We start from the raw sequence: 14586 nt of genomic DNA, 5'->3' as shown, positions 1-14586 counted from the left end.
GGATTTAGGCCAGAGAGGAAAAATACCAGAACGGTTTAGCTGTCATTCAGATTACATATTTCATAATGATAAAGCCTTGTGCCATTCAGTTTACCTGGATTTGTAAGCATATTTGATTTTTTGTTTTCCTTTCATAGTCTATCTCTGAGTGAATATGAAGGCCGTGCTCCAGAAACTGTCTTTTGTAACCCTTCAGAACGACAAGTTTCCTAGAGTTGGAGAAAAACACTGATGCTGTGAGAGGAAGGTTATAATCAGTTGTTTGCAGTTAGTTTTCATGCAACAGGCTTGCATCATGGAATTGGTACATATCTTGTTTGAACGTACTATAGGTGATGTGCAGAGGGTCCCTTCCTGCTGTCACTGGGCTGAAGTCTCCAGCTGCTATAGTTGAAGTTACTCAAAAGCTCTATTTTAGGTCATTTCTTAAGGCTGACATAATAGAAAAGCATAACTGCTTTGGTCTGATTTGCTTTATCCTTTTCGTAGGAGACAGTAGAAAGCGAATAAAGGTGAGCATGGATGGGATTTCAGAGGTGAAACTTTGGGGTGAATGGCCTTTTAGTAGCATCAAAGAGCTCATCTTTGAGTTCTTTGAATTTCTGGGACTCATAAGGCTTTTCTGTCAAAAAAACAGGCTTTTATTAAAAGACTGCATAACTAATAGTGTTGATACATTGTTTTGTGTGCAGGCATTTTGTGCCTCTTCCTCTTTTTCCTCCACTAATGAGCTATGCACTGAAGAGAGAGGCTCTTTTTGAGCTTAGGAGTCGGATGGGAGGAGGGGAATCCTATGGAGAGTTACTGTTAGAAACTGCCAACTGCTGGAAAGGCCAGCATGAAGCATTTGGGAATCTTTTGTCTTTTCTATGTGTGTAGTAGAGGAAGAAAAAATATTCCCTGCCTGTTCATGCTCTGCCTCAGTTCACAGGGAGCTTTTATGGAAAACAGTGTTTAGCTATGCAAAGAGTGAACATCTCATGCAGAATCCCTCATGCTGTGTGTTAATTTAGTGATGACTGTGGTAGCTGTAGAGGACAAGGATGGAATTTTATGCTTTTTTTGGGTTTGCACATCTGAAAGTCTGTGTTCTGTGAAATTCTAGTTGCAGTTAGCGTGTGGGTTATTATGGAAACTCAGACTAAAAAGTTATATGTAATAAAATGCATTTTCAGTGGGCTGAATATTTTCAAGTACAACAAATGTGTGATGACTGCTTATTTTTTTGACTTAGGATTTCTAGCATGCTTGAAAGCATAAATCTAAGCTTGTTTCTCTCAATAAAGGCTTGAAATGGAGTAGAAATCCCAATAAATGTATATATTAATGATAGACTTTTTCTTAAGTGTCACTACTATTCCTTTATCATATTTGCATTTACCTCTTTTTATAGGCAATTGCTGGGTATTTTGATATATTTTTCGAGAAGAACTGTCAAAATAAGGTGAGTATTTGGGGTTATGCATTTTAAGTGTCTTTGGGAGATGAGGGTGGTTTTGTATTTTATTCTGCCTCAAGGTGTTTGGCAAGGAGTCTGTTTTGCTGTAGCAAACACTTCATTTGTGTGTGTGTTTGGTAATTGATTGATGTTGTGTAATATCAAAAATGTTGTTCTTAATCAAACTCTTGAACTCTTCCATTGCAGGTCTTGTTTTCAACTGGTCCCCAGTGTACCACAACACACTGGAAACAGACAGTTTTTCTCCTGGAGAAACCAATTCCTGTAGAAGCAGGTATATTTAAATGCAGTTATGGTGCAGCAATGGTTGTGTTACACTGCTGTTATCATTAAATTGAGAGCTAAAATACTTTAAAACCAACATAAATGTTAAAAAAGAACTAGTAAATCTTTCAGCTGCTCTAAAGAATTTTTCTATGTCAGCGAGCACTGGGAAATACCTATCTATGCAAAATTCATGTTAAAAATATATACTAATGTCTGCATAGGTATATTGTAAATGGGCATATGTCTGGCATAGCTCCATACTGTAATTTTGGTGAGAACTTCTGTATCAAAGCATTTCTGAGGCACTAGAATTTAAGACCAGAACAAGCCTATTAACATTCTCTTAATTTTAACATAAGTAATGTTCTTAAGTATCATATTTGTCAAGTGATTGCATAAGTTTTTTTGTAGCCCTCCTAAACTATGCTATATTTTTTAAATGAATCATGAATATATGCATGGATATTGTAGCTGGCACTGTGGGGATTGCTCTGTAAATTGGAAATAGTTTCAAAGAACATGAACTTGAAACAGCCATGAACTTGATCCATTGAAGTATGGAAGATGCTATTTTGATACACTGTAAATTTAGATAAAATTGATAAGTACTAGGTGTTATAGGTGTTATAAGTGTAGGTGTTATAAGTTTCACCTTGAATTTGATGCATGTAAAAAGGCTTTAGTTGTCATCAGGGATAACGCAAAATCAGATAATAAATTGCTCAAGTGAGGTTTTGAAGACTGAAATGATGCTTATTAGAGGTTTCAATTAATTCTGTTTGGTAAGTCTTGAAAATACATTTCTGTGCAAGTAGTCAAATATTCCTTGATTTATAGACTGAATTATGTCCATGACTGTCACAGGATAGTCATGCAAGAGGATGAACATACAACTGGTCACGAATTACAAGTCTTACCTTCTTGTTCCTGTAGAACTGCACTTTCTTTCAGATTCTTCCAGTCTTTTTTTTTTTTTTAAATCAAAGGAGATTAACTAGTTACATTTTTACGGTTTTATTATTTCTTACCTTTTTCACTTAACCACTAGGTATTTACTCACCATCGTTAAACTCTTACTTGGTGGTAATTTAGTTGTCTTTGAAGATCATTTTTCTTCACAGACTGGCAGGACCAAGGGAGAGGAACCTCAGTAATGAGCCTCATTTCTGCTGGTCAGTTAATAAACTCATGTTAATACCTGGTTCTGACCCAAACAGTTGATAAATAGCTTGGACAAATTGGGGGAAAGTGTACAAAAATTTATGTGGATGCTGAAAAAAAGCTGAGGTCAAGAGGCTTAGAGGAGCTATAGAGAAGTGTTGATGTAGATGGAATATTATCTCTTGTACCAGACCTAATTATGAATATTAAAGCAGCATCTGCTCTCAGTTAAATTGCTTTTACATTTGCCTCTTCCAGCCATCAGCCATGACAACTTTATAGCAGGAAAAGGCACTACGGTCAGTGTTACCTGACAAATCATTTCTCTCCTTCATGCTTTGACTTTATATCCTTAAATAAGTTTTATTTGCCTATTCTTAGGTTTTGTCACTTTTTGGTACATATGCTTTGGTGCATTTGTACTTGGCTTGTGTTCTGTTCAGCTTCTCTTTCTAGACAAGGCTGACTAAGGTCTCCTTGCTGCAATTCATGAAATTTCAATGTCATAGAGTGTGAAGTGAAATTATCTTAAGTGCAATGACATATTATTGAATATTACATAGATCATTTGATATTTGCCAAATGTGTGAAACGACTGGAAGGTGTGGCTGGCTTGGGAATTCTACTATAGGTGCAGTGACTTTCTGAAGACAACTGCAGAAACTACGTGCTTTGGAGCAGTGAACACAACCTAGTTGACCTTCAAGATCACTTTTGCTGTAACTCCTTCCTTCCTTTCTCTTTATTAGCTCATATTTCCTAACATTATCCCCATAACAAATCTTGTTACAGCTGTGTTTCTTTTTTCTTCTACCTGTCTCCTCTTCATCATTAAAGTTCCCCTTTCCATGCTTTTACCTATTCTCTCTGTTTCTATACGTTATATAAAATTTCCACTTAAATCTGGGGTTCTCTACCTGTTATTTCCAGTGTTAGAGGAGGTTCTGAGAAAAACTCTTGATGTAATTTCCTTTTCCTTTATAATCCTTTGTGGGATATTTATTGTTCATGGATGACAGAAACCCATCAGGGCAGAAGGTGTTTATTGATACTTACATAGCAATGTTTCTTAATTTAGGTGAACACTATAAAAAAACATTCTCCCAGACTTTGATTCTTCTCCTTCATGGTTCCAAAAATCTTTTTTTCCTCAAGACATGTTAATATAAGTACAAATTTCCCCATCTTCCATTTCTCCCATTTTTTTTCTTTGTAAAAATAGTGACTTAAATATTCATCTGGATAATTTGACGTTGCCCTTGCAGTAATCTGACTGGTGTGTCCCCATGGTGGAATTTGTTTTTAGTATTTTAATAGGTTGTGAAAGAGGAATTTGGTGCTAAGAAATGCATTTGAAATGTTTTATTACCTTGAAAGCATCTTTCAGACACGGTGCTGGCTTTTTCCCCAGTAAAGAAAAATTGTTCTGTTGGATTTCTAATTCTGAGTAAAATAGTAAGGCTGACTTAAGAGTCTCTATCAGATGCTTTATAGCTTTGGGGGATATGCCTGAAGTGGTTCTAAAGCACTGATTGTATTTGGATTTGCTCTGTAGAAGAGGTGGAGCTTACAGATATCCAAACCTGGCTCCTTTATGCCACGTCAGAATGGTTTTGTTCTGCAGTGTGAACTAGCTAATTTTCTCAGCTGTTTGATGCCAGGTTATTTGTTGTAAAAATAGATCTATTTTCTCAGCTATAAAAAAGACTGAATGTTTTGATCTCTATTCTAACAATAAAATCTAGCTGTTAGAAGCTGAAGGATGGGGTTTGCAAATTATCCTCCCTCCTTTGCCATTCCCGCCGCAGCCTGTGCTGGGTGTGCAGTGTTTGCAAATTCTATGGGATGCAGTGGGAAAGATTTAATCTAGGTCCAAAGATCTGGAGAGAGGCAATGAAATTTTCACCTAATTAATGCTTTTTGATTTGCCACTGAATATCAGCTTGATACCCAACTATGGTAGACAACTTTCTATATTAAAATTTATATATTTGTGTATTAAAACATATATGTATGTTTTAATGGATAATTTCTGTTGGTTTGGTTTAGATTTTGGAGCGGGAGGAGGAGATAGTCTCTTTCTATTCCTGTATTCTGCAAAACTGGTTTTCCTTCTCACAGATGAGAGACTTGAAGCTGATGTACAATGAAGTGAAACAAAATAGCGTCAGCATGTTGGATATGCTCTAACTGCTTAGCAAGCAGTAAAACTGAAGAAACTGGAGAAAGAAGGGAGGTGATATTTTATTGCCAGAAGAACTGGTTTTTCTCAGACATGAGTCTTGTATTGTAGACTCTCTACAGAGAGCAAGACTTTACTCAGCAGCCCTTTTAATAGCTTGAATATGTCTTTATTTTGAAAATCGAAATTGAGATGCCAAAGCAGTATCTTTTTCTTATTAATAGGCCAAACATGTCTTTTCCTTTTGTTGTTTGTTGAAATATTCCTGCTAAGTTAGATAAATGAAAAATTATATATGGAATAGTATTATCATTTGGTTGTCCCAAGCATTTACTGAATAAATGAAATCCTTTCTGAAATTATTTTAAAGGGCCCACAGAATCTTTTCAGTAACAATGAATTAAGTTAAAACCCAGATCTGTATGCAAGCAGATTCTATTAGCAGTAAACTAGCATATTGTCAGCATTTTGTATTCTTGATGCTGCCTTGCAGTGGAAATAAAACCTTGATTTGATTTTCTGTGGTGCTAAAAGGTGCTAGCACAGCAAAACTGAAGTAGAGCTCACATGACTAAGCCCCTGTAAAATCCTTGATTATCTTTTAACTCCCCAGTCTCCATAATTGAGCTGTTTGTGAATTTACAAACTGTAAAATGTTTATTTGTATACCTAGAAAGCTTTGTTAAAAGTAGGATAACAACGCTGGCACAATTAATCTGTCTGAATGTTTTGTCTTATACTGAAATACTTCAGTATTGTGCACCCCAGTTGGGTAATTTGTTTCCAAATTGAGATTTTAGTGTCTGTTTTGCCTGTCTACAGCTGTGACATGGTGTCTATAAAATGCTGTCACTTGTTTACTTACAAATGATACCTCCAAAAGGGGTGCTCGCTTTTAAAATCTCATAGTTGTTAAAACTTGGATTTTGAGGTCACACTAAATCTTCCATGTCTTAAGCTGTATCTTTTGAAATCTACAGTTTAAAATCATCCTGCTGACTTTTCAAAAACATTTCTGAGCATGTATTTCAGATACTAAATCAAGAGAATCTCTTCCCATGGCTGTTCTATCTAACTGAAAGATAAAAGAGGTTTTATATCTGACAGGAGAACTTGGATGGACTTCTTGTGCCATTCTGTGTGCCCCTTTGCAAGTTCTGCAACTGCAAGGGAAATACGAATCATACAGCAACAACAATCTAGTTTTGTCAGAATTCTGTCACAACTGCAGAGAGAAAGATTGGGACAAGACTATACAGTTTAGGATGTCTACTACAAAAAGTATTTCTAGGTGAGTGAGCTGGGCTGCTGCAGCTATACATGAAGGAATATGTATCTGGCCTTCACCATTCCCTGTGGCAACTATTTCTGGTACCTGAGCTATGTAGGGAATCTTGGTCATTTGCAGTGCGTGCACATTATCTTAGGTAGCTCTCCTACCTTACTCAGCTGGCTCTGTAGACTTCTTTGCAGCAGCCTAATTCAGAGTTTGTCCTGGGGAGTTGAAACGTGCCAATACTCAGCGCATGAAAGAAAAAGGTAGAACCTCAACATAGTTTCAAAGAGGGTGAAGAGTGGTGCAACAGTAGGGAGTTGGCATAGAGATGCTTAGTTTATAGAAGTAGGCAGCCAGTGGAAGAAGGGTGTCACAGATCAGATGGATAATACCAAGAAGCAGTGATTACAGCTCCATAAGGAAACTGCTCATTAGATTTCATTGAGTTGGAGATTCAGTAAGAAGTGCCCAAATAGGAAGGTGGCAATCTGCGTACAGCTGTAGGTGCCTACGGTTTAAGAAGATGAATGGGAGGGTTAAAGATAAATTATTGAGTTTAAGGGAAATGGCCTTGATCCACCACAAATTATTTCTATCTTTCATTTTCCTTTTTCAGAAGATAGATGGTATAGGGAAACTACTTTCTAGCCAACTCTTCCAGAGTAATGCTTTTGAGACTTGGGATTTTTTTCAGTTGCATGCTGGACCTCAGTGTTGCATAAGGTTAGTGGGTCCAGGTAGTCTAAACTAGAGTGGAAAAGTAGATAGTATTTAAATTGCCAGCCTCAAATGAGGCTTATTGTGAAGAGCAGTGTCAGAGCTTACTAATGTGTAACTGAAGGCATGTATGACTACCACTCATAATACATTCTAGGGGATTTGTAAAGATATTTCTCACCAGTAGTTCAGTAGTTAAGGTGTCTTTAGCCCCAAATCCACTGCAGTTTTCTAGCAGGTCTCTTGGGAATAATTCCAGTGAGATCTTTTGTAAGGTTCTTAAATTTCAACAGGGTTCTGAATAAAGAATGCTTTGAGTACCATGTTATTACTTGTCTCAGCTTCATAAAGCTCTTCCATAGAAAAGAAGGAAACCTTGAAAGACCTTGACTGCTGGCCTCCTTCAGTAGCTCTTTCAGTCCTTTTCATAATCAAAGAGGGAGGGGACACCAAGTTGGGTTGAAAGGCAGGGTAGTTCTTCACTTTACAAGTTTGTTGCCATGGATCATTTTGAGCTTTAAGTAGACATTGTGGATATGCAAGGAGACTGCATGGAATCTTTGGGTTTGGTCAGATCCTTCCAGATGAATCAAGTTATAGGCTGAAAAAATATGATTAGTTTGACCTAAACAGCATCTTAGTGATAGGAGTCTTGCACTGAGAGGTGTCTCAGCTCGCAGACTGCGGGCTTGCCCTGCGTATTGCACAAACATAAGTGAAAGGTGCACTTGCTTACAGTTTTACTGATGGTAAAAGAACCAAAATAAACTATTTTGTCCAGAGCACTTGTATAGGGAGTACTGTAGAGCATGTCATCAGCCATGCAGTATTTGCAGTGGATCAGTACAGACATAGAGATGCATTTTTTCCTGTGCTAGAAAGCTTGAGCAGCACTTCTGCTGAACCCTTCTGTCTTTTTCTCTTTTGGGGGACAAATTTCAGGCCTCCCCAAGGAATAGTCAAAATGCAGGAAGGGGATCATAATGGATTCAGTTTTGCCCTAATCAAACTGCAGTAGCAATGCGTGGTTTACTTGCATTCAACTGAGCGTGATAAGAGCAAGGCGATGCAGCTGAGTCCCAGCGCCAGCTTCCTCCAGGCAGCTCACCGGACAGCAGAGTGGTGAAAAAACATCAGTCATTTTCTATCTATGTGACATTGATTAATTGTTCAGAACTGCCTTTCTGTGCCTTGGTTGCACTGCTGTTGTTTGCTTCGGTCCTTAGAAAAGATGGTTTAGAAAGGCAGAGTTAATGTGGTTCCTGCGTAAAAAAAAAAAAAAAAAAATAGCTGAGAAAAATGGAATGCTTTGTTTCATTAGCTGCCTTTGCAAACAGAATCTGAGGGTTCTATTCTATAAAGTCAACCATAATTTCTGCAATTAGATTTTTTACTTCATTTATTGTTAATGTTTTAAATGCTAAGATTGAAGTATGGATTAATTTAAATCATGGAATTTTAGTTCTCAGAGGCTCTTTAGTCTTACCGTACTAACATTTAAAAAAAACAATTTAGGAATTGTTATTATAGGATGTTAAAGTAGATCAAATAGTACTTTTTGTAGCAGTTCTGAAAATCTGTATGTTCAAACTAGGTTAAACTTCCCAGCTGGGGAGAAGCTATAATGCCCTTTTTTCTATACCTCGTTCTTCTATCTGTCAAATCTCTGTTTAAATAATCTGTGAAACCATTTTTGCAATTCTTTGCAAATTGCTTTCTTATGTCAGTCATTTGTGTCCAAATAATTAAGCTGCACAGGATTTGAAGTGGAATCTCCAACTAATGGTTAAATTATGAAAACAAAAAATAAAAAATAAAAAAAACCCCAAAATTAGAATTTTTTTTTTTTCTTTTATACAGTATTCGTACCAGCCATTTTTGTTAAAAGCTTTCTTTGATGTCTGTACTTCAGCCTGTGACAAAATGTCCTGCGTTTGTTATTTGTAATTTATAATCTGCCAGTTTACTGTTGTGGATGCAACTCAGAATTGTGCTAAATGGAGAATTCTAAAATTCTTAGAGAATTTGAAACCAGCTAGTTCAAAAATTGCTGTTTGTTTTCATTTTTGCAATAAGAATATCGAAAGTTTCAGCTTTTTAACAGAACATAACAGTGGCTTTTAAAATCATGGTAAGTAATGAACATCTGGGAAATGCTTTGGATCCAGTGAGGTAGGAAAGTAGTAACGGTGGATGTGGCTGGTGTGAGCGACAAAGATGATTGAGGCAAGGGAGGTGTAAGGGAAGAGTAGCAGAAAACTTAGAACTATAGATGGAGATCATGTCCTTCTATAATGTGTTTAGTAAAATCATCTGTTGAGATGTAATTCTTGTGGGTTTAAAATGACGGTATGAAAAGGCTCAGTAGTGGGCTTCCTATATATTTACAAGTATAGCTGAATGTGCAGGTCTTATTAAGGACTGAAAATAAATTGAGATTAGTTTTTTCTAGTAACTACAAGCAGCAATCTTCACAAAAGCATTGTGATATCAAGAGATACCACTTGGTAAGCTCATTGAAAACAAGACTAAAAAGCTTTTATAGGTAATATTTCCTTGCAATATGAGGGAACATCTATATTTGTGGGGTTTTTTCTTCAGATATGAGATTATTTCCAGAGTGTGTAGTTTTCTAAAGATAAAAAGAATGCCATGTGCATGTTGGTTATCAAGCCAGAGCCAGGCTATAGGAACAGAATTTGTCATTCCAGAGCTTTTGCAGCAACATAGAAGTTGCATAGGAGTTTGAGCTGTAACTGACCTGAGTATCTGGCTAAGGGCCATCGAAGGAGATATTCCAATTCTCGTAGTCCTCCAATGTGTTATAGAAGGTGAAGGTCCTTCAACTTCAGAATTAGTCTCTTGCTGGGGCACATAATTTCAGATACTTGAAAATATTAATGCTGTTGGTTGTATCCTGAGCTCTCTTCAAAATTCCTTTTTTAGGTTTGTTTTTTTTTAAGGTGACAAGCCTGAAATCATTCCTGTGCTAATCTGACTTTGAAGCCATCTCTGATGCACAATGTACTGTATTTAGGCAGTTCAAAACCCAAACAAATCTAGTAATTTCTACTTAAAGGGATGTTGATAGCTTCTCTTTCAAGCTTTTAGTCTAAATAGTAAAATCAGGAAGCCATTCTTGACACATGTATACTTAAAATTGCCATGTATATAAATGTTTAGAAAATAATCTTTTCACACATACATGATATTAATACATTGTTATCTATGTCTACATCAGAGAAATTTGCATATAAGTCTGCGGTTTGTTTCTGTTTCTCCACCTTTTGATTGTTTTTCCATGAAACCGAAGACTTGAAGATGAAATCTTCAGGTACTAGATTTACAGCCACACTTACATTTTTGAAATGTATTAACCTCTCTCCAGTATTTAGTGGGGAAGATGTAGCCCAAATGTCAGTTGTAGATTGTTTAGGAAATTTATGAAATTCTAACCCAGTGGGAAAGTGGTTTGGGGGAAGCAGATGAAAGCTGAAAAAAAATTAAATTCTCTTTGATGTCCTCCTGTGCTGCCTTCTCAGTAAATTTGTGCTTAATACTCAAAAATATGAATATTGTTAACTGAAGTAGCTCCTTCAGTATCTGGAAATCAAGAACCTTGTTGATAACTTGGTCTCTCAAAACTGCTTTTTAGATCTGGTTTTCAAATAGGCAAATAATAATCCCTGTGACTAGTTGTAATTGCTTATGGATTTCAGTTTGTGTGGCTTTTACATGACAGATGCAAACTTAAAAGTTTCCCTTAAACTTATATAGCATGAATCAGTTCCTGGAGATCCTAATATCTGTAAATCTAGTTTTCTGCTATCTTCTTATTATAAGGATTTTTAGATGCAGGGGGAGAGATACGTTAATAACAGCTGTGCCTATGGAGAAGTGGGTTCTTTATCCCTTTGTTTAGTCCTGTGTAAAGTTACAGAAGGTTGCATAGTTGTAAAGGCTTTTCACATCTTCTCCATTGAGTATGTTTGCATGACAGTAAAATGGACTGCTAGTTCATTAAATTGGACTTAGAGATCCACAAATAATCTCCCATCTTCTGTGTAAAAAGTAAAACATCTCTTCTTTGAGATTATACGCAAGTTCTCTTAAGACAGCATGGCAGGTTTCTTTTTTCTCCTCATGTATTTCGGAATCTGAAAGCGCTTTTAAAAGCTAGAACAGACCTTTGAATTATGTAAAGAATAAATGTAGGAGAACTTGTGCTGTGGCGCTATAGCTGCTGTAGGGATGGAACCAGGCTTGATCAAAGCAGGCTAGGACAAAATGTTAAGCAGAAGCATCAAGGTCTGGAATTTCTCTAGGACAAAAACTCTTACTTCAATTTAGCAACACCAAAAAAGTGTTACGGTCAAGAAAGCCTGATAGTTTGTAAAACAAAACTCACTATTAATAACGTGTATACTTGAAATGCTCTGAAGATTTGTGTTAATGTTTCCTGCCAGATAAAAACATTACCTAATTAGAACTTAAATGAAAAGCAGTGCAAATACAAACCATGTGGCATTTGCAATAGGAAGTGGAATAGGTTTTTGTGGTTACTTGGGTTTGCTCAGTAGTAGTGATTCATTTAAATAAGGGAGCTCAGCAGAGGAATAGTGCAATATTAAAATGTCACAGACTAGCAATTTTGCTTTTTTATACTGTTCTATTATTGATAGTTTGCTTATTTCATGAGTGGAAATCCAAGTTCAGGAGCTTAAAGATATTATATATCATTTCATGAGAAAACGAGTTGATATTTGGTGCTCAGAGAGTGGAGGGAAGTAGTACAACAGCCCTTAGTAGTACAACAGCCCTTAGTACCTGTCCAGCTGAGTGTGTAGACAGTGTCCAGCTGAGTGTCATAGTACGCAGACATCCTGCGTAGTGATTTGTAGATCCAACACAACCAGATTTGAAGAGAGGTTAATGTACCCAAGAAATACAGTGGTTTTCCCCAATCACAAATAAAATAACTGGTGTATCAGTTCTTTGGGTGAGTCATCTGAGAAGTAAAGCATCAGACGTAACTCAGCACCTCACCAGGTTTAACTGCAGTTAGTTGGACTTACGTTTGCTGTCAGGACCATTGCTTAGAGCTTTGAGAACATCAAGGAAACCTTTATAGACTTGTTTAATTCTGATTAATTGGGAACAGCTTCTCATGCAACATAAGGGAATGTAATACATCTTTACTGTTGCTGTGCATGGTTCAGTAATATAAGCATAGCATTAATATTTCCTTTTTACTTCTGCAGGAGAAGCCCTGAGAGGAAAGATAGCAGTCCGCAAGAACAGAAAGGATCCACGGTCCCTCTTTATAACCCTTTCCATGAAGGACACACAGCAGACCTACAGCCTTCAGTGAAAATTATGTTCGTATCAGTGTTAAATTTAAATGTTAGAGTTAACTGTTGATAACTGTTTCTAAATATCCCAAAATGGTAAACTCTAGGGTTTGTGTATGTATACGCACACACAAAAGATATGCAAAGCTTACCTAGAATTGAGGGAGTAAAGTTTGGATGCTTTTGCATCCAATGTGGATGTCGAGACTGACTACAGAATCAGATACTGCTATGTTTCACGTGATGTGGGGAAGGCAAGAAAGATGGTTTTGGGTTACGTGAGACTGCTGGGTGAGAAAAATCAGATTAAAGTCTTGCTGTGTGAGGAATAATAAATACAATCTCTCGATACTCTTTTCTCTCGAGCTGGCAGAATCCTTTTGTGGTTTATTTTATTTTTCAGAAGAAGCTAAATCATGTGCCAGTGCACCTCAACAGTAGCTGCAAAGTCCCAGTGAGAATAAGTGTGGAATTCCAACAGCAGGATTGCAGCAACAAAGACTTTATTTTCATTACACTTCTATAATTAAAAAGTTGTATCACTTTTCAGTTAAATTTATCTAAATAAATGAACCAGGTATGTTTGTATAATGCAGTTGCCAGTTTCCTTGTTTTCTTTGTAATTGGAAATTCTTCTCTCTCTCCACTGGTGGCTCATTTATTTGTGGCTACAGTTTGTTATGTACTAGCCTACTGGAGCATGGAAACGTGTATTTTAGCAGCTTTAGGATAAATACTATGAAGGAGTTGCTGAAATGGTGGATTTGGTTTAGCTGCTTACAGAAACAGGCTATGAACAGCCAAGGATTGATGCGTGTGTCGTGATGTTTCAACATTTGAAACTGCAGAAGAGTTGGAAATAAGTGTAACACCATGCAGTTTATGTGCAGTGCAGTTTATGTGCTTCTATTGTATATTTGTGTGAAAAGTGGTTTCAAAAGTCATTTCAAGAAGCAAAAGGGCAGCATTTCACTAGTGATCTCTGAACTGCTGTTAGGGCCTTTTTTGAAGGGTGAAGATGAGAAGGAAATTCTTTCTCTTGGAATCTGCTCAACAAAGCTTAGCTAATTATATATTGTACAATGGGGTGAAATACTTTTTTGCCTAGCTAAAGAGGAGTGTTAGCCATAGTAATACCAATTTGGCAGAAAAGTGGAACCTTGTATTCTAAAAGCTGAAATTCTTCTGCAAAGCAGCAATTGATTTCATACAGTGAAGCAGCCGTTGAACAGGAAGTGACAATTGCTACAGTGCTATTGTATTTTTAACTGAAAAGAGTTGAAGATTTGTATTTCATTTTACACTGCTCCTATCCTTTCTTGTGTAAACATGTGGCTTCCTCATTTGCATCCAGATAATTTCCTTGCTCTGGGAGGTGAGGTGGAGATTCTTTCCTGTGTGAAAACTATTGAATTACCTATAGACCCTTAAATGTCCTGATTAACACCTAGATATTCAAGAGCTCAGCTCACATATGTAGCTTAATAGGAACATTGTGATAGAGATGATGTGTGTAAGGCTAGGTGGTCCGCTAACATTTTTCTATCTCGGTGACATCTATTCCTTTTGAAAATACATTGATAATCTTCACTTGTTAAAATGCTTGAGTGTGGTTACCTGAAAACTCAGACTGTTCAACTCTATATAAATTGACCTTGCAGATGAAGTGGCAGCAGTTAGCATTGGGGTGATTAATGGAGTTTGTGATGGAGTATCAATATTGGACAGTAAATATGCAGGCTAGGGGATGGACTGATAATTTTGTCTTTTGCCTGTAGAATCACAGGATGTTGCAAAAGGAAATTCTCTTATGGTGTTCTCAGTACTATAACAGCCAAAAGTTGGAAGAATCTGCATCTGATTTTGATCATCTGATGGGTAGTTGACTGTGGGAGCTTCACGTATGTTTAGTGTCACTAATGCTTTGACATATTGGTTTTGTACTAGATGGTCTTGTTGAGGTCCCTTCCAACTGCAGTTTTTCAGTGCTTCTACAGATTTTGTATAGCTTCCAGTAACAGGGCAGAAAATGGAAAAAAGGTTGAAAATGTGTAAAAGAAAACGGAAAATGCTAGCTATTATAAAAAAAAAAAATAAAAAATGAAGAAACCCCCCAAAATGCATCAAGAAGAAAGGATTTGGTATCATTTAATCATAAACAATGTCCTGAAAA

The 14586-nt window shown here is 36.8% G+C and overlaps 1 protein-coding gene across 7 annotated transcripts in view; it reads left to right on the top strand.

Annotated features, from left to right (window-relative positions):
* PRMT3 (protein arginine methyltransferase 3) overlaps positions 1 to 13008 on the top strand; it is a 67801-nt gene extending 54793 nt beyond the window's left edge. For 2 of the 7 annotated variants that reach the window (XM_030482000.1, XM_030482006.1), the window contains 4 exons: positions 1394 to 1444; positions 1646 to 1733; positions 2848 to 2902; positions 12324 to 13008. In XM_030482000.1, the coding sequence (XP_030337860.1) occupies positions 1394 to 1444; positions 1646 to 1733; positions 2848 to 2902; positions 12324 to 12483 (354 nt within the window). In that variant the 3' untranslated portion in view covers positions 12484 to 13008. Of the gene's footprint in view, positions 1 to 1393; positions 1445 to 1645; positions 1734 to 2847; positions 2903 to 10303; positions 10397 to 12323 lie in introns of all 7 variants that reach the window. The other 5 variants (XR_003990880.1, XM_030482001.1, XM_030482004.1 and 2 more) reach the window with 5 other exon arrangements.
* The last annotated feature ends 1578 nt before the right edge of the window (positions 13009 to 14586 follow it).

Source organism: Strigops habroptila, chromosome 4, assembly GCF_004027225.2.
Source record: "Strigops habroptila isolate Jane chromosome 4, bStrHab1.2.pri, whole genome shotgun sequence".
Classification (NCBI taxonomy): Eukaryota; Metazoa; Chordata; class Aves; order Psittaciformes; family Psittacidae; genus Strigops; species Strigops habroptila.
Note: the sequence above shows the minus strand (reverse complement) of the source record. Positions and strands in the feature narration are given on the sequence as shown.